At 38.4% G+C, this 24,654-nt stretch overlaps 1 protein-coding gene across 1 annotated transcript in view; it reads left to right on the plus strand.

The window, feature by feature from the left end:
* Positions 1-24,654, plus strand: part of pacrg (PARK2 co-regulated) — a 107,988-nt gene that overhangs the window by 14,587 nt on the left and 68,747 nt on the right. Inside the window, exon 2 of the mRNA XM_084392551.1 lies at positions 14,749-14,883. Within this exon, the coding sequence (XP_084248677.1) occupies positions 14,749-14,883 (135 nt within the window). The remainder of the gene's footprint in view (positions 1-14,748; positions 14,884-24,654) is intronic.

A 24,654-nucleotide genomic window follows, 5' to 3' on the forward strand; every position in this document is an offset into this window, starting at 1 on the left:
GTCCTGCCTCCTTTTTGAGTTCCTGCTCTACCCTTGGAGATCTCCGGGCTGAACCTGTATCCACTTGGATAGGGTCACAGACAGAAGGGAAAAACAGTTCTATGCAAATTATAAAATGCAGCTAGCCATATAATCACATTATTAGGATGAAAAAGTGAGCTTATCAACATTTATTTTAAACGGGTAGAGAAAATGTTTCCCATATCTTTGCATACTGTCATCAGTGTCATAATGCTAATAATTGTTTCGGCCCAGTATGTTGCATTTGATATTAATATTGATTAATCAATTAATTAATTACAGTAGGCATTAGATCATTAGACATTACATCATTAGGTGTTTTGGAATCCTGTCTGAAAATTCTTTCATATAAAAATGCTGTCTTTTAAGTCATTAACTGACTGGGCAGCAAGGCAGGTGCCTTCGCTCTTGGACACAGCCAGTGACTTCATTCCTTTCTGCAGGTCATAAACAAAGCCCCTATAAAGGGCCCTCCATAACCCATCTACTTACATTCCTGGACATTTAGCATCGCTTCAACACACCACTGACCTGAGATCTGCCTCTAAAACTATTAATATCTACCTCTCTCTCTGGTCTTTTCATGCGGTCGCTGATGTATAGCCAGCCTGTGTGGTGAGCAACATGATTTGCTGATAACAGCAAGGCCATTTGATGCCTTAAAAGCTGTGAATCTTGAAGCACACAGGCTTATTATGCTGCCAGATATTTGTGGCCATAGAAACTGAATCAATACAAGTCCTCACATCACCCTCTTCTCTCCCATTTATCGTGCCACAGACAATGAGTGGAAGAGCATTTTATATTTTTCCTGTGGCCCTCCAGGAATTGAGTTTTGCACCCTGCTCTAGAGTTTATGGGTCCTGCATCTGTGCTGCCTCGCTAGTTGAAGCTAGCGTGCCGTGAACGCATCACACTACTGGCGTCCACACTACTTTTACGTCTTCGACCCTCGCAAACAGAGATTTTGAAAACGCTGCAGACCCCATTTTAGTTTGAAAACTCTGGGTTTGTGTTTCACTGTATACAGACCAAAACAGAGACTTTTCGGGCACACATTCGCTTCCTGATTGGGTCTTCTGGATCATTGTGTCTCCTTCCCTGATTCGTCAAGCCCCTATCATATGACCATTACGCTACCAGAACATGACGTTTAACAGACCAGATCCGTCTCTCTCAATGTCTCTGTAACAGACGAGTCTCAACAACCATGTAAACAATAACATGGAGACGGAACTGCAAGCTTTTCTGACTTTGTTTGCTGTGGTGTGAAGCTGGGTGGGGCCGAGAGCCGTGGAAGTGGAGCAATGCTGGTGCTGCTGCATTAAATGTTAATGAGCGCCAGCTGCGCCACAGTGTCTCTCTTCTAGTTTCTCCATCCATCCATCCATCCATCCATCCATCCATCCATCCATCCATCCATCCATCTATCAACCTATTTCCATTTATCAATCCCATAAACTGTCTCCATCTGTTCATCCATCCATCCATCCATCCATCCATCCATCCATCCATCCATCCATCAACCTGTTTCCATTTATCAATCCCATAAACTGTCTCCATCTATCTGTTCATCCATCCATCCATCCATCCATCCATCCATCCATCCATCAACCTGTTTCCATTTATCAATCCCATAAACTGTCTCCATCTATCTGTCCATCCATCCATCCATCCATTGATCCATCCATCCATCCATCTATCCATCCAACCGTCCGTCTGTCAGTCCATCCATCCATCCATCCATCCATCCATCCATCCATCCATCCATCCATCCATCCATCCGTCTATCCGTCTATCTCTGTCCATCTATACTTACGTCTGCTTGTCATGCCTGATGGAGAAATGGATATGGGAGACAGAGTGTGAGTGTCAGTTGCAGGGCTGCATTTCAGCAGTGGCTCTCTATTGATCAAACAAACTCTCTGCTCTGAAGGTCCTTGACTGAACACATAGCATCTGGAAATGTTATTGCCTGCATAATTTTTCACCTTTCTCCCCTTTCCCTGGGCACTTTTCTTGTGCATTTCACATTTCAAACAGCAACATGAAACTGTGGATTAGGACTTTAGAGGCTGCATATGCACGCTAACTTCTAAATGCTCTCTTTCTTTAAAATTAGATAACTGTGGATTCTTCTGCACTTTATAGTTTATCTGCAAAAGCGCCTTGTTATGAAAAAGCTGCTTTAAAGATGAATGGATAATGGGCAGAACTCAGAAGTATGTTTGCGTGTGTCACTCTCGGGCTCTCTTTGACCTTTTCCGTGGTGTTGAGAAAAAGTGGAACTTTGGAAGACAGTTGCCCTTTTAAATTAGGTTCTCTGTTAAAATGACGTCTAGGCATATAAATGTACAGGATTTAAATTCAGGATGTAGGCCTAATGGCTGATATTATAGTCAGCTTTATCACATATTTAATTTTACATTACTGTAAATCATTCTGTGGAATATAAGGAGAAATTTTTATGAATGTACAGGTCACATTTTCCCATTTAGTGGCAGTGGATGGCTATTGTCTTACATTTTTTTTAAATATAAAAGTAGTTGGTGTGACAAATTTTTTGAAGCCATACACCAGGTTTTGGTGAGAAACATAAGAGACATAACTTAGAGACATTCCAAGTCCACATGGAATGAAAATTTATCCTATCTATTTCCTAAATGCATTTATTGATCTGATTTTGAACAAATCATCCATGCATTTCTAATGTTTCTTGTCTTTTTTCTTTTTTTTAAATCAAAATGTCTCAATCTTCCTATGAAACAGCTTTGCTTTGGTGGCGTATGTCGGACTTATGCCCAATCATTTAGTCTGCTTAAATTCCTGCCCTTTCTTATAATTGACTGTAATCTCACATTCAGATCTGCCTCCATTCAATCAACATCATCATTCAATTTTTTTCTTTTTCAATAATCCGGATTATCGGGTAAACTCAGGTATACATGACAATTACACCACTTCCGTTACATTGCAACTTTAAATTTAAATAATTATTCAGCAAAAACCTTGCTGTCCATTATTGGTCTCCTCTTGTTCTCATTCTTTTATGATATATTAAGCTTTTTTGGCCCTTGAAGGACAATACCCACACACTGCCATTGTGTAGGAAAGAGTGACTGGGACATTCCTCAAAATCTAGGCAGATGAAACAGGTTTTCAACAGGTTAGGTGTCTCAGTGAGTATGATGGTGAAGCCCAAGATGAGGACGGCATGAGTGACAGCAGCATAGAAAGGGAATGGTGACAGTTAGAGCACGACTCAGATAAAGCTGTTAGGCCTAGATAGCATCTGTGACCCATGATTGGGGTTCGATTCTGTGTCTTTATGGACAGCAGGCTTAGGAAAGTATGATTGGATGTGTTTGTCAATATCGGTTAGCGCAAGGCAGACAAAAGACAATCAATACGTAACATATGCTAGCCGTTCTGGAGATAAGACGACTTACAACCATTTGGCAGGAAGGGAAAACATCAATATGAGCTTTTCAGAATAAAAATTAGAAAATAAATTCTCAGTTGAAAAAATAAAACTAACCAATTTGTTTTGGGTTTGACAGCTAATGGGATCCTGGAGGGAAAAAAATTGGAAGTAGAACTACGAGTAAAAGGCTAATAAAACAATAATGAGCAAAAGGAAATGCAGAGTTAAAATGAGATGAGCCTGTTGCTGAAGATGGATACGTGAGGATTTAGTAGACGGTGAAATCGTTTTGAGATGACAGAGAGTATCCTTGGTTCAGGGTCACAGCCAAAGGATGAACCAAGTGTCATGGACTGTTATTTAGCTCAAGGCCTTGTGACCACCCACATGCTGTTAGCACATGAAGAGACACAAGAAATCAATAGGAAAAGTCACATCATGCCAATATGCTGTACAATGTCCTTTCTCCGACATTCTTCTTTAATAATCCATAAGAAGTACACTGCCATTATGTTGACCTGACCTTTTGGAATGGGAGGGGTATTGGAAGTCCTGAATGAATTGGATGCATTGCGATTATTCCAAATAAGCCTGTTTCCCTCCTTTAGCTGGCGCTTGTGACAGACACGTACATCCAAAGTGATTATGGTACACTTATTACAGGGACAGTCATTGTGGAGCAACCTGAGGCTAAGTGTTATGCTCAAGGGTGCACTGGCTCATGGATCACCTTGTGTGGGGTTCAGACTCTTTGCTTTCCAGCCAACTGTAACAACTGTAGGTTGTTGAGTACCCATAGGAAGTTTTCGGATCTGTATTTTGGACAGAACATTTCTTCTTATTATCAATGTTGAAAGAGTTTTGCTGCTTAATATTTTTCAGGATTCTTTGATGACTGAAGTTAAAAAGAACAGCATTTACAGTAGTCAGCATTTGAAGTGGATCAAAAAAGTTAATCAAAGTTGTCCTTAAGACAAGAACGGGTATTGTTCAAAATTCATGTATACTTTGATGAAAGGTTTTGATCCACTTCAAATGTTGACTACTTTATTTGAAATAGAAATCTATAACAATAGAATCTTTTGTAACATTATAAATGTTTTACTGTCAATTTTGATTAAATTAATGCTTCGTTGCTGAATAAAAGTAAAGTGTTAATTTCGTTAAAAAAAATCTTACTGACCCCAAACTTGTAGGCTATATATTTGGCTTCTCTATTGCCGCATTTTGAAACTTTTAATTTCACATTTGAAAGTAACTTAAATCAGTGGAAACTACAAGGCAGCCAAAACTTCTATTGCTTTATCTCTTCTTTGAATATTTTTTTTTTATTTCTTACTTTTTACTTAATGTTTTTGTTTCTTTGAATCTTGAATCTATGTGTATTATCTTTCAGACTTTGAACACAACTGCAGTGCAGGCTTTCTCTTCTGAAGAGCAGTCTTTGTGTGGATTTGTCCCACAAATGTCCCACTCCTTTCTTGTAATATTTGTCTACTTTGATTAGGAATTGTGAATTTTTTTTTTTTCTTCTTCTTTTGCAAACTCAATTAGGCCTAGGCCTAATATAAGTGTTTGGAGGGTTGCCTTTAAAACCTGTACTTTATATGTCTTCCTTTCTTTCCCCAGTTTTCTTTCTTCTGCAGAGACAAATTGTGCCAAAGGCAGTAGTTAGTCCTCAGTTTGAGGAGAGTGAGATCAGTTTAGTTTAGTCACATCCTTTTTATGGTTTTCTTTTATCTCCCTGCATTTATCTGGGCTGTGTTTCCCAAAAGCATTGTAAGCCTAAATAGATCGTAGAACCATTGCCACCAATAGTCCCTACGATCAACTTAGCTCACGATTGTCATGGTCATGTTCTGCTTTGTTTAGTTCCTGTCGTGTCTGCATGAGTTCTTGTTAGTTCCTATAGCTACACAATACCTACCTATACTGTAATTCAGTTCAGCTGCTCCTGTTTAGTTCCCTCTGTTAACCTGTGTATATACTTCCTGTATATATCTTCCCCTCAGTTTTACCTTGAATTAAAGTATTTTTGTATTGTATTTTCCTGCGTCATGTAGTCATATACTGCTACTGTATGCCTGACAACGGTTCTTTTGAGAAACGCAGCCCTGATTTCACTGTTACTTTAGTGAAATATGATGCATGAAAATATATTTTATATGATTATATATATATATATATATATATATTTTTTTTTTTTTTTGAAGAGGAGGAGGAGGCACTGCTTCAATTCTCTCCCCTGAAAAACACCCGTGATGTGTTAATCACAAAGGCTGGCAGCTCTAAAACAATTGCAGATACAGTGGATTTGATGATTAGGCTTTTTCAGATGTTGGTCCTCGGCAATTAATTGTTCTGATTACTCAAGCAAAAACCACAGATCAGCGATTCAATGGAATTAGCAATAGAGCATTTAGATAGCTTAATGAAATAATGAACATACTTGTTAGCTCTTTTTTAATGATGTGAAACAATTGTCTAAATAATATTATCATCTTTTCTTGTAATTTACCAGATTGTGGTGACAAATTTATATTCAAGCCTGACTAGAAGACTGCTGTAATTGCATGTCAATGTCTGATTTTCTACACCTAAATGTCAAAAAGTACATTGTCCTTTTCATTTATTATTTTGTTTTAGTAAATTGAATCCCCCTCAGCTATTTTAGATATGCCCTGCATGGTTCTCAGCAAGAGGTTCCAGGTGTGTGTGTGTGTGTGTGTGATAAATGTTCCAGATGTTTTATCACATATGCGCTGTATGGCAGACAAGGCAGTGGTTTTCTATAGGGACATCATCACAGTGGTTATTAGGCCTACACAAATCAACACAATAGGCTATAACATTTTGTCATCATGAAAATAGGTTCCTTACAACAGACTCAAGGATGATACATGTTTTTGAAGCCTTTGTGTTCAAAGGTTTTGACATTTTCTGAAATAAAATGCGTCCCTACGATCAACTTAGCTCACGATTGTCGTGGTCATGTTCTGTTTTGTTTAGTTCCTGTCGTGTCTGCCTGAGTTCTTGTTAGTTCCTATAGCTACACAATACCTATACTGTAATTCGGTTCAGCTGCTCCTGTTTAGTTCCCTCTGTTAACCTGTGTATATACTTCCTGTTTTGTTCCATGCCGTCGATGTTTAATAGTATATAGGAATATCTGTTTCCCCTCAGTTTTCCCTTGAATTAAAGCAGCACTCAGTAGCTTCGGGATTTCTTCGCTGTATTCTCGCTTTTTGCTCGCAGGTTTCTCTCTAGAGCTCCCCCCACAGCTTCGGAATAGATATTTGACAACACTGTTGTAAAAACTCGTTGGTGATTCTCAGACACCAGAGGCTAGTAGATCAACGACATCAAAGCAGATGGGACATTCTTTAAAACGTCTTCTTCATTCGGGTTCGGACAGCGTGAGGGAGCGCAATAATGACAGTATTTGAGCAGATTTCTTTTGGCCGTAAAGCAATTGTTTACATCGCGAGACCTGATATCACGCGATACTTCCTGACGCGGCGGCCGGCGGCCCGCCGGCTCAAAGTTGCAAATGCGGATTTTCCACTCACGGGCACCAGGGGGGTGCGAAACGACCACCATTCAACCCGAAATAAGTAATATAACCATTCCAATGACTCCGAAGCTGTTCAGTTAAGGTAAAAAAAGTTACTTAGTTCACCTTTAAAGTATTTTTGTATTGTATTTTCCTGCGTCGTGTGCTACGCCTGACAACAGCGCGTAGTCTTTCTTTACAAAGTGACATCTCCAACTACTTGTCTAGCATGCATAATACAGCATTATTTGTCGTTTTCGCGGATCTGTGTGAACGGGGATCGTTTTGATAATTTTGTCATCTGTACAAAGAAAAAACGTTTGCGTTTTTGCGTTTCCAAGCACCCAAAAAAGATGTTGTCGTGTAAATGAACGGCCAAAACGCATAAAAAGTTTTACGTTTTTAGTTGAAAATGGTGTCGTGTAAACAGCCCCTTATACTACAGACTCTCTAACCATGATACCTGTTAGATGTTTGTTATACCTTACAAGCATTAGCTCGCTCAAGTTGTCATCCAGTTGTCCATTGTCTCTTAGTCTGATCACTTGTGTGTGTATATGCTCTGGAAATCTGTAAGACAAGCCCATTGTTGCTATCAAGCCATAATGCAATTCATGTATCTTTCTATTGATCATTACCAGTTGAAAGACTTGAGTTTCCTGCTGATTAACTAATAATAATCCTACCTGTTTTATCTTATCTGTCTCTCTGCCATCATTTTGTCTAAGCCTGTGCTGATGAAACTTGTGTATGCTTATAGACAATATTGTGGTGTCTGTCAAGCTTGAAAGCAATGGGATGTTGTCTAAGTGTTTGTCAACCAAAAGACATACTATCTTGTCATCTTTGCTTAAGATGACTAATGTTATGAGCTTATTGTGATTATGAATGCAGCTGTATCTTGATAATCTCATGGTGTTAAGAACATTTTCTTCCGAAGGAACTAGAAGCATATCCGGAATCATGAACCATTACAAAGTAGTCTACAGTAGATCCTTGCAGCATAGAATGGGTCTCAAAGTCTGCCTCTTGACAGCGTATAATGCATCAACAATCTGAACAGCTGCTAACCAAGAGTCAAAATCTCTCAGCTTTCACACATCTGGATGGATACACACTCTTAAATGTGTCCAGATGCCTTTGTAGATTGCAGAGAGTGTGCTGATGGAACATGTCCGATGTTCATGACCATGGGTGTTATTCTTTGGAGTGCTGTTAAATTGGTTTGCACAGGGCTGAATAGATGCAGGCTGATTACTGGTCATGGCAGTAAATGCAAAGCCTGGCAAGACTGATCAATGTGCTTGATTCATTGAGCTGGCTCAGCAAAAATCAGCACTGGTGACCAGATGCGTGTGTGTGATGCAAAAAGCTACAAGACGTTCTTTATCCACATACCAGCACTGCTTTTAGAGTGTGAAACATATGTCCTCTAATTCATTTACCTCTGGTTTTTCAGACAAGGCTTAAAGGGATAGGCTAGTTCACCCAAAAAATGAAAATTAGCCCATGATTTACTCACCCTCAAGTCATCCTAGGTGTATGACATTCTTCTTTCCGATGAATACAATCGGAGTTATATAAAAAAATTTCCTGGCTCTTCCAAGCTTTATAATGCCAGTGATCCAACGAGTCCATCAAAGTGCATCCATCCATGATAAAAGTGCTCCACACAGCTCTGGGGGGTTAGTAAAGGCCTTCTGAAGTTAAGCGATGCGTTCGTGTAAGAAAAATATTCATATTTACAACTTTATGGAGTGTGGAGCACTTTTATCATGGATGGATGCACTTTGATGGACTTCAAAAAATATACAGCCGGTCACTGCCATTATAAAGCTTTGAAGAGCCAGGACATTTTTTAATATAACTCCGATTGTATTTGTCTGAAAGAAGAATTTCATATACACCTAGGATGACTTGAGGGTGAGTAAATCGTGGGCTAATTTTCATTTTTACTATCCCTTTAAGCATTAAAGCATAGTCCCAGACTTAAAATATGTCAGTGCCATTGTTTTGTCTCAAGTTAGTAATGTTTTTTTTTCTTTTTTTCTAAGGCACATTTATAAACGCTACTTAAATGTCCTAATTGAACTAAGGCCTAATCCTGGCTTAATCTAATCCCTGTCTGTGAAAGGCTAGAATATTATAAATTATATAAATTATCAGATAATTGATCAATATTGAGCAATTTTTACTCCGTGATTGGAAATGTCTGGGGAAATATTATCACTTAACATTTTTGCCTTGAACACTTGTAAGTTTCTCCTGCCGGTGGTAAGTGTATGGACAGAAAATACTCTCTCTGATACAAATTGGAATGACAGACAGATTTTTTAAATGCAAATTTGATCTCTTTTCCAACAGCACATTGCTCATCCAGGTTTAGATTCAAACTATTAAACAATAAACAACAACATCATTCTCAGCAAACTTTTGTGCCGTAACTGAGTGAATGTGATGCTTATAGGATTATAAGGTTATGGAAGAGAGTTTTACTGGAAAAGCTGAAAAATGCAGATGAGGGCTGTCAAAGGAGGATTTTTTTTATTTTTATATTTCTTTTACTCTGACTCGGCTTTGTTGAATTTGTGTTTTTGTAGAGCTGTGGAAATGTTTGTTATCTTTATGCACTTTAGGATCAGGCTGAAAGCTGGTTGCCTTCTTGAACCGTTTTGAAGTCCAAATGCATAGGTTTTGAGCAAAAGTAGAGCTACAAAGAAAATCAGCATTAAGTAACCATTTTCAACCTTTTAACTCGATTCTTTTTCATAATTGAAATCTTGATGTTTGTTTCATCTCTTGTTGTCTTTTGTTCTCCACAATGAGCGTTGGCGTTATTACCTGCATGTTGTCATTTTTCCTCAGAATCAGGAGTGACTCAGTTGAGCTCTGTCTCCTCACAGGAGCAGCACACTGACTAGAATGCAGCAGGCTACCAGCAGGGAGGAATGTTAAATCAAGCTCTAAACACGACTTTAGGCTCCAGTTCCCCTGATGGCAAAGAATTCCATTTCTCTTATTTGCATATTTCGTATTCTACCCAGAGAAGGAAATCTCAAATGTCAGATTTTGCTTACACAAACTTGATAATAGATGGGCTAAAAGTGATAGACAAATTGCTGTATTAATTGCAACAAACAACAAATGTAAATGTATTAGATTTTTATATACCTAGGCTATTCAAAAGTTTGGGGTGAGTATGAGAAGTCTCTTAAGTTCACCTTGACTGCATTTATTTGATAAAAAAAACAGTAATAACAATTAGGCCTATATTGTGGAATATTAATACAATGTAAAATGTAATTAATTCCTCAAAGTTGTCTTTCCAGCATCATGCACCAGTCTTTAGTGTTACATGATCCTTCAGGAATCATTCTAATATGCTGATTTGGTGCTCAAGAACAATTTCTTATTATTATCAATATTGAAAACAGTTGTGCTGCTTAATATTTTTGTGGAAACCGTGATACACTTAAGGATTCTTTGATAAATAGAAAGTTCAAATGAACTGCACTTATTTGAAATCAAAATCTTTTGTAACATTATAGGCCTAAATGTCTTTACTGTCACTTTTAATCAATTTAGCACTTCATTGCTGAATAAAAGTTTTTTTTTTTAATCATACTGACCCCAAACTTATGAATGGTTGTGTATGTTTAGCATGTCACCGAAGAAAGTCGAAAGCAGATGTCCTATCCGACCAAACCCTTGATATTTCAGAGTTTTATCACCATCACAGTGTCACGCTCTGCCAGGACAGGAGACCAGAAAACAATTTAAACTCAAACTTTATTTATACACATGTGCAACCTCAAGAATCCCTGGAGGCAACTGAAGGTCAAACTCAAAAGGCAATGAACTTCGAGTCTCTTGGAATACTTGAACTCAGGAAGCATCTTTTTGAATGCTCGAACTCAGGAAATGTCTTTGAATACTCGAACTCAGGAGTAGGGCTGGGCGATTTAAATCGCGAGATTGTTATGCGCATCTCGTCAGTAAAGCCGGTTCCTTGATTAGTAGTAAATCGCCATCACCTGCTTTCAGATGGAGCGGCATTTACTACAAAGAGCCGTGGTTAACTGACAAGCTGAGCCATATCGCATTAATAATCGCTGGCGATACGTCCGCGATTTTAATGCGATATGGCTCAGCTTGTCAGTGAACTACGGCTCTTTGTAGTAAATGCCGCTCCATCTGAAAGCAGGTGATGGCGATTTACTACTAATCAAGGAACCGGCTTTACTGACGAGATGCGCATAACAATCTCACGATTTAAATCGCCCAGCCCTACTCAGGAGATAATGGATTCCATAGATGACAGTCTCCGTAGATAATAGTCTTCGTAGATGATAGTCTCAGTCTCCGTAGATCCTTGACTTAGATATAGACTTATAGATACACTGAACTTGAATGCAGACTCATAGAAGCATGGAACATAGACAGACTCATAGATACACTGAACTTGAATGAAGACTCACAGATGCATAGAACATAGATGCAGACTCGGTAGACACTAAATCACCGTAGACACTGGAATCAGAGAGAGGAAACATAGAATCGCTCACCGATGACCTTTGGAACCAGTGTTTAACCACACAAACTCTTGATACTCCGTCGATACGGGGATCCACCCCATTTGTGCCGACGGTAAACTCTCGTCGATACGGGGATCCACCCCATTTGTGCTGATGGTAAACTCTCGACGACACTGGAATCACCCCGAGTGATGAAACATGGAATCACCGATGATCTTTAAAACCAGTGACAGATAACCAAACTAGACCCAGAACATAACATCAAGTCACATTAATACCCAGCAGTGAGTGCATTTGAGGGAGCTGAATATAAAGGCTGGTGATGAGGTAATGATGAGGAGATGGGGTTCAGCTGCGGTGATGAGGGAAGTGAGTGCAGGTGTGGATCCAGGGGGATGCTGGGAAAGGTAGTATGTGACAGGGCCAGGGAAAACCAGGGAAACCGTGACACACAGAAGGCTGTTATACTCATTTAAAATCTCACACTTGCAGTGTAAACGTTATATAATGTCTGTCTGTCTTGTATAAATTGGATCATTATTTAGGAAAGTTGTAAAATAAGATTAAATCCTCTATAGTTTTATGGACATTAACACCATATCAAACAGCTGACACTAATATTTCCCCATTTGCTTCTACAATGAATTGCACTACTCATTCCAGATTAGACAGACAAGTTTGGTGCTGGGTGACTTTTCTGGGAACCTTCCGTTTAGATTGTGTGTGTGTGTGTGTGTGTGTGTGTGTGTATGACTGCATGTGTATTAGTGGGTGGACTGGTGAGTATGTGTGTGAAGTGTGGAGGTGAATGCTCCATGAATAAAGGGAGGTAATTTAGTTGCCTGCAGCAGTTGTGTGCAGTCTGACCTTATCAGAGCAGCCTCTGTTTTTTCTGCTAAACCTGGTGAGTCACCAGCCACACACACACACACGTTATCAGAAATTGAATGATATTGTCAGGGGAATGTGTCCTATGAGAGAAGGAGGCGAGAGAGAGCAGTGGAAATGTTAATGCGGGTTTCACCTGCCCAAGCGTAGAGCTGCAGCCGCTCACCAAGCATCCATCAGATGCTCTCAGAAGCAGTTTAGGAGCCCAGAGAGAGCTAGAGAGATGTGGCCTCAGCTTGGGCAGGTGATTGATCACCTTCGCGGAATTACACCTGCTCCAATGCGACGTCAGCCCGAGGATTAATGAGCTGCTCTCTCTCCCTGAGGTAGAGCGGTTTTCAGTGATTGAAACACAGCTTTCATAGAAAGAGATGGCTGAGGACTCACAACTCACTTCCCAGATGAGTGTGTGTGTGTTCTCAGGTCAGCGGCAGATAGAATGGACTGTGCTGTCATCATCTTCCTTTACTTACAGGAAGTGCTCACTTGACCCTGTGTGGAGAACATTTACTTCCTGCCTGGTCATCACAGGCTGAATGCCATCTGTTAAAATTCTGCTGCCATCTAAATAAATAATTTTAATTGTGTACTAGTTAGTCTCATGTATTACATTGAATCTTCTCACAGGCATTGGTGCAGCTATATATTAATTTTGTGATTTTTTTTTTTTCTCTCTAATGAAATAGTTTGCCCAATAATGAATATTCTGTTATTATTCAGTCTTCTGAAAATTTGTTGAAAATGTTGACATCTACCCTTATTGTTTTTGGAGCGTTCATTAAAGTTCCTGCATGGGAATGAAAAAAGAGACACGTTTCTTTAGAATATCATGTGTGAGATGCTGCAAAAGAAGCGAGATGTGGGACACAAGCGCAATGGTCAAACATGGGTAGTCATATTTACTGGTGATCACTGAATTTTCAAAGCTGAAATCCAGTCATTTCAATATAAATCCATGCAATCTCAAAGCGTACATGAAAGTTCCTGAGAGAAGTACAGTAAATTAATCGTTATCTGATCACTTCAATGAATCACTTGATCCAATTTGCAAAGAACATGTTTTTGCTTTTATGTAAGATGTTTACATAGAAAAAGCTATGGAAAATCAGCACAGTGGAAATGGAAAAATACGTCCTGTGTGAATGCCCCCTAAAGGTGCGGTCAGTTATTGTCGTTTGCAAAATTTTTGCGGGAGAAATCCATTTAAATTAGAGTTCCTTTAATCTGGGATTTTGCATAAGCAAAAGACCCCCCCATTTTGCAACGAACAGAAGGCTGCTTGGTTTGAAAGTGAGTTCTGCACTGAAAAAAACATCAACAATTGAAATAGAAACAATTTTCACAATATTACAAAGAAACAGCAAGTACCACATTAAATTAAAAGTGAAATTTTGAAGTAGAAAGAAAAGTATTTTCTTGTAAAACGTACTCCAATAATCTTTGTTAGCCTATATTTACAACTTTCAAAAGTTGTGAGCTGTGCTTCATATATATCTAGAGTCTACACTATTGACAATTGACATTTTTTGCTTGTGAAAGGTTTTGCTTGCCAAAATTTCCTTAAATGATTTGTTCACGAACTGGACTTTTTTCAAGTTCAACTCACTGATTCAATGAGCTCAACCAGCTAATGGTTATGGCATTTGTAATTCATGTTTACAGCAAGAATATATCAATCACATATTCAGGATATATTTCATTCAGACAGCTCGATTCCATCCTGCAAAAGTTTGTTTGTGGCCACAGATATGCATGAATGTGCCAAGAGCATGATTCTCATATAAACACATTAGCATAGTTGCATTGTTAACCAAATGCTTTATACATTAATTTAAATTTGAACAACCATTGCAATTAAGCAAAACAGCACCAGTGTGTGACTTGCTGCATTAATTTATTCAGATGAAGTCAGAGTTTAACGCCAAGGCCTGGAGCAAAGCCCCAGGCTGCCACATTCTCACTGCAGGGGCCTTCATGAGTTCAACAGTTTTCCTGAATAAACATCTCTTATTTCATTTTCTTTAGCTTGTCACATACTCAGTATCCCATATGTTGTGGCGAATGCATCCGTTTATTTATGCTGCTAATACATACTTTGTGTGATCTGGTAGATTGTATTTTATGAGGCAGGCATCGTGAATAATTTATGGTTTGTTGTGTGTCGCTATAAAACAGATAAATGCTTCCTCCAACATCAGAAAGAAAGCAGATTTACATTGGGATGAAAGAGGATCAAACACATTTCATTTTCTGTGATGGTTTTAGGACTGCCATTCCCTCTGATGACACAGTATCTGACAGGCTTTCTCTCTCTGTGTGTCCTATAGGTGGTGGGCCCTCCGGCGGCAGGGGCTTTCAGAGAGAGGCCAGCTAAACCCACGGCCTTCCGTAAGTTCTACGAGCGTGGAGACTTTCCCGTCGCCCTGGAACATGATTCTAAAGGCAACCGCATTGCATGGAAGGTAGATAAAACATGACTTGTGCTTCTGTTGTCTTTCGTTATGTATCTCTATTCAGATGTTCAGACACACTTTCTTAAATTCACATGCACATTAAACAACCTGTAGCTGATTTCTTCTTTTAGATGCCACTTTCTTGAATGATTCAATTACATTTGACTTGAATATCACTTTTCTCAATACATATTGTACTAAAGCAACAAACTGTCATATATGACTAGTGCTCTTTTTACTACATGAACTTGCCTTGACTAATTTACCTTGAGACACAGTCATGAGAGGATCCTCTCTATGAGAACATTGAATAATAAATTAGTAATTCATAATTTTATAATTATGATTTTGTTTTCAAGTCATAACACTTTATGTATGAATTGCAGTTTTATGCACTGCTGACTATGCCCTATGCAAATAATTCAGTGAGATTCGACTGTGTTGCCGCTATGTCCTGAAATCACATATGACTGAAGCTGAAATACAGTGCATTCTTTCCTCTGTCAGCTTCTGAACTGGAGTCATTTCACAATCACGTACTTATGTATGCAAGCAAGCGCTTCTGTTTCTCCCCTCACTGTACTGTAAAGTTTTCTCAACGGTGAATGACACATGTAGTCCACTAATGTTGTCTCTGGTCGTCTCGCTTCTGGGGCCTCATTTATAAAGCTTGCATACGCACAAAACGGGGCTGAAAACATGCGTACGCCAGTTCCTGCGCAAAAGGTGGGATTTATAAAGAAAAACTTGACGGGAAAATTTGCGCACCTGCACGCAAACTCTGACCCATGCGTACAAACGTTTTGGAGATGGAGCAGTTTGGCGACACCGATGGTGAGCTGGAGTTAAATGTATTTTTGGTCACTTTTATACAGAAAATCTAAAGAAAATTAAACATATACAGAAAGATAATACAAATACAATTTCAATCACCAAGCCTGTCACTTGAAGCAAATATCCATTCCTTCTTAAATGTCCGCGGCAGCGAGCGTGTTGAGCCGTTTAGTGAAACTGACGCAAATAACAGTTTAAATAAAATACTTCTGATATAAACATTTATATTAAATATGCCATTCAAATTAATGGAGTTAAACACTTAAACATGAAATCATTACTGAAGTTACAACATTTTTTTAAATTCAATCATTAGAAATATTTGTTGTGGATGCGATTGTTTTTGAACACTTTTCCTGTGGCGTGCTTTAATGTTTTAACCACAGAGATAATTGCTTATCATGATAATACCAGATTGTCTGAGAAAATAGTTTTGTGCAAATAATGCCCAAGGCCTATCTGTTTCCATTAAAAATATAAATCAATTAAAAATACAATTCGGCAAGTGGAAAAGATTGAGAAAAACTTTCTCTGAAATGTATTTTACACTATTTGATTTATGTAGGCTATTCAAAAACAAGGCAAGGATAGACAACTACTTGATTTGTATTAATGTAATGTTTTTTGTACCGTTTATATCATTTGCATATGATTATTCATCCACGTGATAACGTTTAAGTTATCACGTGGATGAATAATTATATGCAAATGATATGTAGATGAGGATCTGCATAGTAAAACTAGGCGTTGTAAGCTCCATATATGGTTATTTCGGGTGGAGACGCATGTACGCACAATCTTCCGCTGACTGGGATTTATAAAGTGAATTCTGCGCAGGTTCTGGCGTACGCACGGTTTTATAAGTCTGAATTTTTTTTTTGCGTACGCCATTTTTGGCTTTCGGGCACACGTACACTTTTAGTAAGGTTCCTACGCACAGTTTTATAAATGAGGCCCCAGGTCTGTGGGATCATGTTTTCAATGCTAGCAGGCTAAAGTTAGCATTTCCCAGATCACCTATCGCACCTTTAATATACACTTAGGTCTGGGGTCAGTACGATTTTTAAAAGTTCATTCATTCAGCAAGGATGCATTAAATTGATCAAAAGTGATAGTAAATGCATTGCAATTTTGCAAAAGATCGCTGTTTCAAATAAATGCTGTACTTTTGAACTTTCTATTATTAAAAGAATCCTGATTTTTTTTTAGCATGGTTTCCACAAAAATGGTAAGCAGCACAACTATTTATTATAACATTTATAATTATAAGAAATGTTATTTGAGCACTAATCAGCATAATTAGAATGATTTCTGAAGGATCATGTGTCACTGAAGACTGGATTAATGATGCTGGAAATACATTTTTGTCATCACAGGAAGAAATTACATTTTAAAATAGAAAATTTTGAATTGTAATAATTAGTGCTGTCAAATCGAGTAATCACGATTAATCACATCTAACATAAATGTATTTGTTTACATAATATATGTGTGTATATATTATTATATTTATATGTATATTACATATAGACATACACATACCCACAAAAAAAACTAAAACTTTTATGTTAGATGCGATTAATCGCGATTAATCAATTGTACAGCACTAGTAATAATATTGCACAGTTTTATTTTTTACTTTTTTTTCATCCATTAAAGGAACACTCCACCGTTTTTTTAAATAGGGCTTATTCACTGTCTTTCCTACATTTAGATAGGTGGGCAAACACATTATTGTCTCAGTGCATGCTTATGCTTGTCTCAGCTTAGCTTAACATAATGAATGGAATCTTTTGTTGCCAGCTAGCATGTCATGAGTAAAAGTGATTAAAAAATAAATAAATAAATAAAAACGAATTACTTCTTGTGGCCTGCGTATTCACAACGAGTACAAATAGCAATGCAGATTAAGACTAGGCGATTTCCTAGGCAGATATTGACATGGGATTATATTGGGGTGAAGCACAGGCGAAGCACTGCTAGAGATATCACGCAACACCTGAAATCCCCCAACTTCCGTCAACATACCGGCGTGAATAGTAGCTAGCTGGCTATTTTTCCTACAGTAGACATAGTGAATGGCGGTGAACATGGCGGATTTTGTGCAAGATGAAGAGGGTGACTTCTCAGACAGTCAAGATCCAGAACGATACCTCTATGAACCAGAGTTTTCAGAAGGGGAGCTGCGTGCTTTGGAAATAGAACGACAGGAGAAGGAGGTTGCGATTGCTCAACAGCCCGAGGACGTGAGGATGAGAGCCAACAAGAACTGGTGGTGTGAGTGTGGGGGAATATGCCAACCTATGCCGTCTGAAATAGAGTGTCTGTGCTGTGGCGAGTGGTACAAGGTACTGCCATCGATGACCAGGCTCAACGTAGGGGGGATTTCAGGTGTTGCGTGTTATCTCTGTGCCCAAGTAGCAGTGCTTCGTCTGTGCTTCACCCCAATATAGTCCAATAAGTCAATATCTGCCTAGGAAATCGCCTAGTCTTAATCTGCATTGCTATTTGTACTCGTTGTGAATATGCAGGCCACAAGAAGTAATTCGTTTTTTTTAAATATTTTTTTAATAACTTTTACTCACGACATGCTAGCTGGCAACAAAGGATTCCATTCATTATGCTAAGCTAAGCTAGCGGCAGCGCTTGCCAAACTAAAACAATGCATGCACTGAGACAAAAATGCATTTGCCCACCTATCTAAATGTAGGAAAGACGGTGAATAAGCCCTATTTCAAAAAACGGTGGAGTGTTCCTTTAAATGCATGGCAAGCATTAGAGCATTCAAAAGCATAAAAAAACAAACTGACCCCAAACTTTTTGAACGATCCCCATCTTGATAGGAAAACTAATGTGAAAGAGCTCTGATCAATCAGAGGGATATTCATTGTCCCCACTGCACTGCAGTCTTACAGCTTGTGGCTGGTTGACCTAATAGTTGACTGTTACTAGTCTGTGTGTGCCTGCAGGTTAGACATTGTGTTTATTTCATGAAGGCCAGCAGTAGTGTTATCAGTGTTAACCTGCTGTGTTCGCTCTAATTCAGAGGGATCAGAACAGCCCCTGACAAGCACAACTTACAAAAAACAGACGTTCACCTCTCTCTCCTTCATGAGTATTTCTTTTTCCAGGTTGAAAAACTCAAAGCCCCGGCATGAATTATTAAAAGCAAGTTTCAAAGTGAATTTTCCTACATTTTGAAAAAATAATGTCTCTTTTTCTTTGTGTTGTTATGAAATTGCTGGGAGCCGACAGGAAGTGGTGTATGAAATTGTAGCTGTCACATCTAATGCATCTGTAATGCTTATTGATTTTCCTTCTCATGCTGCCGTTGATTTGATTCTGCTTTTCACACGCAGTATTTACACGCCTTCGCTCCATAAATATAAAACACGTATCCATGAGTAAAATCATGCCCCCATCGACCCCTGTGGTATAAGGGTCACCTAGAGGTCATGCTGAGGCTGAGAGCATTTGTAAGTGTTTCATTAGGTTTAGGTTAGTGTAAGTGGTAGCAGCACATGTGCGTATGAAAGGCTGGTTTATTACGTGAAGTGTTAGCACAGAGGAACCCTTGGGGCAATAGTTCAAGATGAGGTGACCAGATCAATCTGTCTAAAATAGAGGGAGAGAAAGCAGTAATAGAGTCTTTTTTTCGTCTAGCCGGTTTAATCATATGATGTCAGACCAACACGCTGCAGATCTGTCATTGGGCCAATGATACGACACTCCGGATCTATTCATTTATTAAAAAAATACTCAAAAAAATGCAATTTGCAAGGCTCGACATTAAAGGGGTCATATAAAGTTATTATGAATCTTTAGGGTCTAAATGAAAAGTTTGTAATATACTTTAATTAAAAATTCTCATTAGTATTGTAAGAAAACCAGCTTTATACTGACCCTCCTTTATAAAGCAGTCTGGTGAGAAATGATTCGCGCAAACATGAAAGCATTGACGCTGATCGTGGGGAATATTCCCTTCGAAAACAAAACTCAGCCACTGCGTCTTCAGCGGTTCGGATTTAGGAACATCAAAATGACTGCTGTGTTCGTTATTACACCCAAGAACAGAACACCACGATCGCTTAGACGCCATTCTGCTCCAGCGTATCAACAATGTCCGCGCGGACTATTAAGACAGCTCGCTCAGGGCGGGTCTGTGTTGAAACGCTGCTGTCAATTAACAATCGTGGGAGGGGGCGTCCGACCGTGTGACGTCACACAGTCAGACGGCTCGATTTGAGACAGGGGAAAACATATAAGGAGATTAAAAAAAGACCACTGGATGGATTTTTATCATTATATGATGGTTGTGTACAGGCACTGCCAACACACATTTCAGTACAATCAACTTGTAAAAGTGCATGTACCATTATATGACCCCTTTAAGCCTTTTCATGTGCTTGTCCTTCGGACAAGTAAATCTGTCATTCACTTGTCCGGGTAAAAAAGTTGACTGTCCGGATTTTTTTTTTTTTTTGTGTGTGTGTTAAATATAATTTATTCTAAAGCAATATTCTCATCAGTGTTCAATCGGCTTTGATATATTTAAATCTGCATATTGTAATATCTGCACCTTTAAAGGGCATCCTCTCCCCCAATCTTATTAAATGTATGCTTCATCTTTCATTTTAAATTCCTAAATTTTAATTGCATTAAACAATGTTATGAAATTGTTTTAAATATACAAATAAGAAACATTGGAAAGAATGATACTACTTTCACACATAACACTAAAGCGCCAGTAGGTGGCGGCAGGCGACCGTCTTAATGAGTGAGTCATTGATTCATTCAAACGATTCCTTCAAATGGCTGATTCATTCAAGAATGAGACATATGTTTATAAATGGGTCATTGAATCTTTGACTCAACCGATTCGTTCAAAATGCTGAATCATTCAGTAATGAAAACACGGTTGAGTGTTCCTGTGAGATGTGCTGTGGTTCTGCTGTGATTTTTGTTTGGAACTATTTTCACTGCTGAAACAGAACAAAAACAGCCAATATTGCATCTAAAATGTAAGTGACTTAACTTTAGAAGTATTTAGAATAATTGAGGTTGCTTAACATATGTTAAAAATATAAAAACTCCACAAATAAGATTTTTTATAGGCAGTATGTTGTTAACTGAGTTTGTGTTTGCTGCACTCATTTGTGTAGATTTCTCCTCGAGAAGCTGCGCGAGCGTCAACAGTGCAACCTTACCGTCAGTAATACATTTATTATCCATTATCAATCGCAACTTACAGTAAATGTAATAAAATCAGAATCATTCTCTCGTTTCAGTGATTCCCTAGGTCTTTTTTTTTGTTTTGTTATTGATGTTCTAATCAGGCTACTTGTCCGGTCGGGCATATAAAATTCTCTTTTACTTGCCCCTTTTAAAAAAATCCACTTGACAAGCGGACAATCGTTAATGTCAAGCCCTGAATTCGGCTTGAATACACACGTGTTTAATTTCTGAATTAAAATTCAGTTTGATATTTTCATACATGTCAGGATTATACAGTTGTCCTGATATCATAGTTAAGAAAAAAAGCATAAAAAAAGCAACATGCAAATAAATTAAAAATTAATTAATTAATTATAGCCTTCATGGGACCCCTGCAGACCCTCATGACAGTGTGTCATGGTCAAAAAATGTCTTAAAGTATCAGATAATTGGACTTTTGCCACAGCAAGGTATGTTTAAGATGTAATATGTCATGTGGTGTGACTTCAAAATCTGGATATTTAAATAACTATGTTTATGAATAAATAATTCATGATATGCGAAAAAACAAAAACATTTTACCTTGGAAAATATATTTAATTATATATTTTTAAAAAATAGTTAAGATATGTGCTCTCAAATGTTTTCAGAGTTTTAAAATGTTACATTTCTTTATGGTTACACCAAATGACATTTAGAGTTATTAACTTTAAACTTTTCTTTAAAATTGTATAAAAGTTTTTCAAAACCAACAAGTGAAAAAGAGTGAATGAATTTGTAAGATTTGACCTTTGTAATGGCCAAAGATGATGTATCCAATGCCTTTTAACATCTGTGTCTGTATCTCGTGTCATCTCATCTCGTCTCATGTCCTCTGTTGAGTGTGTATCCCCCTCTCTGTGCAGCAGGGAGCAGCAGTGCATTCCTGCAGGCGTTTTAAAGTGTTTCCCCTTCTACTCTCTTTATGCTTCATGGTAAACATGGTCCTTTAGAAGGCCCCTTTGAGTTGGTTATAACTGTGTGCGTTTGCATCTTTAAACATTGAGTTTGAAACTTTTGCTCATGTGTGAGCCTTCAGATGTGTGTATTCAGGCAGGAGATGTATGTGTGTGTGTTGATGTATGAGGACAGACGCTGCTGTTTAAATGTCAAGGGCAGCGTTTAAATGCACAGGGATGTGAAGTAGAGAACTGATATTTTTAGTCCTCACAATTCTCTCGTGCTGTCTCCGCAGTTAAAGCTTTGACATGTGGTGTGTTAAGAACATGTGCGGTAGACTGATAACAGTAAGCAGGAGGTCTCTCTATTTCTCTCTCTCACTCTTTTTCTCTCTCTGTGTGTTTGTGCATCTCTCGCATTTGGCCCTGTTGCTATCAGAACAGTCCATCAATTTTATGGTGCTCCAAAGTGTTTTTCAGGGATCTCCAGATAGAGAGAGAGGGAGAGAGAGAGGGAGAGAGAGAGGGAGAGAGGGAGAGAGAGAGAGAGAGAGAGAGAGAGAGAGAGAGAGACAGAGATCTGATGACCTGGTCACTGATAGATGAGAATCTGTCCTCCCCCAAAAAGGTGTTTCTATATAGCTTTTTCGAATCTTAATGCCAACTGCACAGAAAGAGTTTGTAGATTAAGCGCATTAGTAATCAAATATGTTTATTAATGCTAAATACATGAGCCCATATTTTGTTTTCTGTACTTAAAAAACTAAATGCTTGAATCCATTCACTACAAAAACATTCACCAAAAAAAAAAAAAAGCATGCATTGACAAGGTCAATTTCTTTTTTTCGGCAAATTGTATCACGTGTTATGCAATAAAAAATAATTAAAAAAACGCTTACCTCGTTGCCATGGCAATGATTAGCAATGAAGTCAGATTACCTCAGCAACTTCCCAAAACTCAACAAACAACAATTGAACATGTTATAACAGACTGCAATAAAAGGCAAGACAATTAACATACTGATTTAAAAACAGCTAGCAATCACTGGATTTTGGTGTTGGTTGGGGCATTGTGAACTAGCTTTAGACTAATGCCTGTTTCACACTAAGACGAATATTCAGTGTTAAAATTCGGTGCAATACATTTTAATTTGAATGAATGTTAATGCTGTTAATGCATCTGTTCAGACCGACATGAAAATGTGCATGCTGTGAATGTGACAATTCTTTTACAAAGAGGTGTTCTAATCTCTGTGCCATTGAACTTGTGATAAATACTGGCCAACCAATAGGATTTGTGACTGAATTGACAGATTTTTTTGTGCCAAACGTGTGTTGTTCTAAACCGGCTTTTGAGGAATTTAATGATTCTGTTTCTGTTTCCACTTAACAAGTCTGGTTCCCTATGGTTTGTTTTTTGAATGACTTGTGGCTCAAGTCAAGAACTGATCTAGTCAGTGCTTGAGTCATTATACTGATGCAAATCCTTAAATCATACATTTGAGTTTTTGAGCCTTTATAAGAGGTTCATTAAAATAAACTAGCTCGGAAGAGTCTTTTGATTCATGATTCAAACCACAGACTCTTCTGACTAAGAACAGGTTCTCCATCCATTGATTAACTCATCCATCCATCCCTCCATCCATCCATCCATCCATCCATCCATCCATCCATCCATCCATCCATCCATCCATCCATCCATCCATCCATCCATCCATCCATCCATCCATCTCTGTGTTCTATTTTTCATAGAAGCATTTCATTGCAAACATCAATATAAACTTGCTATCATGCTACTGGGGGAGTGGAGTGGAGTGGAGTGGGTGGCGGGGGGGCCGGGGACTGGGAATCAATTAATCTGATCAAGTGCTTTAGGAAATGGAGAGGGTTAGCGATCTTGTCCATTCAATCCCCTGATTGAATTATGCCATGAGGAGGGGGAGGAGAAGAACTGTATGCGTAAGTGTATTAGTGTGTGTAACACTGCAGACACATCGCTGAGGTGGGGTGTTTTTATTTCCCTTCTATTTTATCTCCATCTGCACATTAGCATTTTAATGGGCGGTACCTTATGTGAGCACAGACCCTCTCCTGACAGCTATATGACCCGTCCAAGGAGAAGCATTACTCTCAGGAGTTAATCCCATGGTCCACTTTGGAATCCGAGAGCAGCCTCATTATAGACCTGGCAGGGTGTACACCTGTTTAAATACAGAGAGAAGAGAAGACCTGCTCCTTCCGGATGCCTTCAATCATTTTGCAAAAACACCCTGTCACTGGTAGTTGCCCGCATAGATTTTTGTACAAATCAGACAGTCTAATAACAACCTCTTGCCCTTCAAAGGGAGATATTGAGTTGATATGGAAAAAGGTGAAAGCATATTTCCAGTGTCGTTTTCAAATGCTAATGCCATCTTTGGCATGGGCACTAAGTTTTGGATACTGTTTTGAGTCAATCAACTGAGCCATAAATGCCATGCCATTAATCACTCTGCATGAAAATGACATTTTGATTAGTTGATGGCAGCACTATTACTGTCCTGGGCTGTGACGTCGAAGGAAGCATGACAGGGAATATAGTCCTTATTTACTCACTCTTATGCAATTCCAAACCTATAAGACTTTCTTTCTTCTGCAGAATACAAAAGAAGATTTTTTTCTTTGGTTTCTGTAAAACATGCCATTGTTAGTTTTTTTTTTTTTACAAATTATACAGTAAAAACCTAAATGTATGGTGAAAAACTGCACATTGTTTAACATTGCATTTTATGTATTTTTATTTTACTGTAAAATA

Source organism: Rutilus rutilus (assembly GCF_951802725.1).
Source record: "Rutilus rutilus genome assembly, chromosome: 21".
NCBI classification, from domain to species: domain Eukaryota; kingdom Metazoa; phylum Chordata; class Actinopteri; order Cypriniformes; family Leuciscidae; genus Rutilus; species Rutilus rutilus.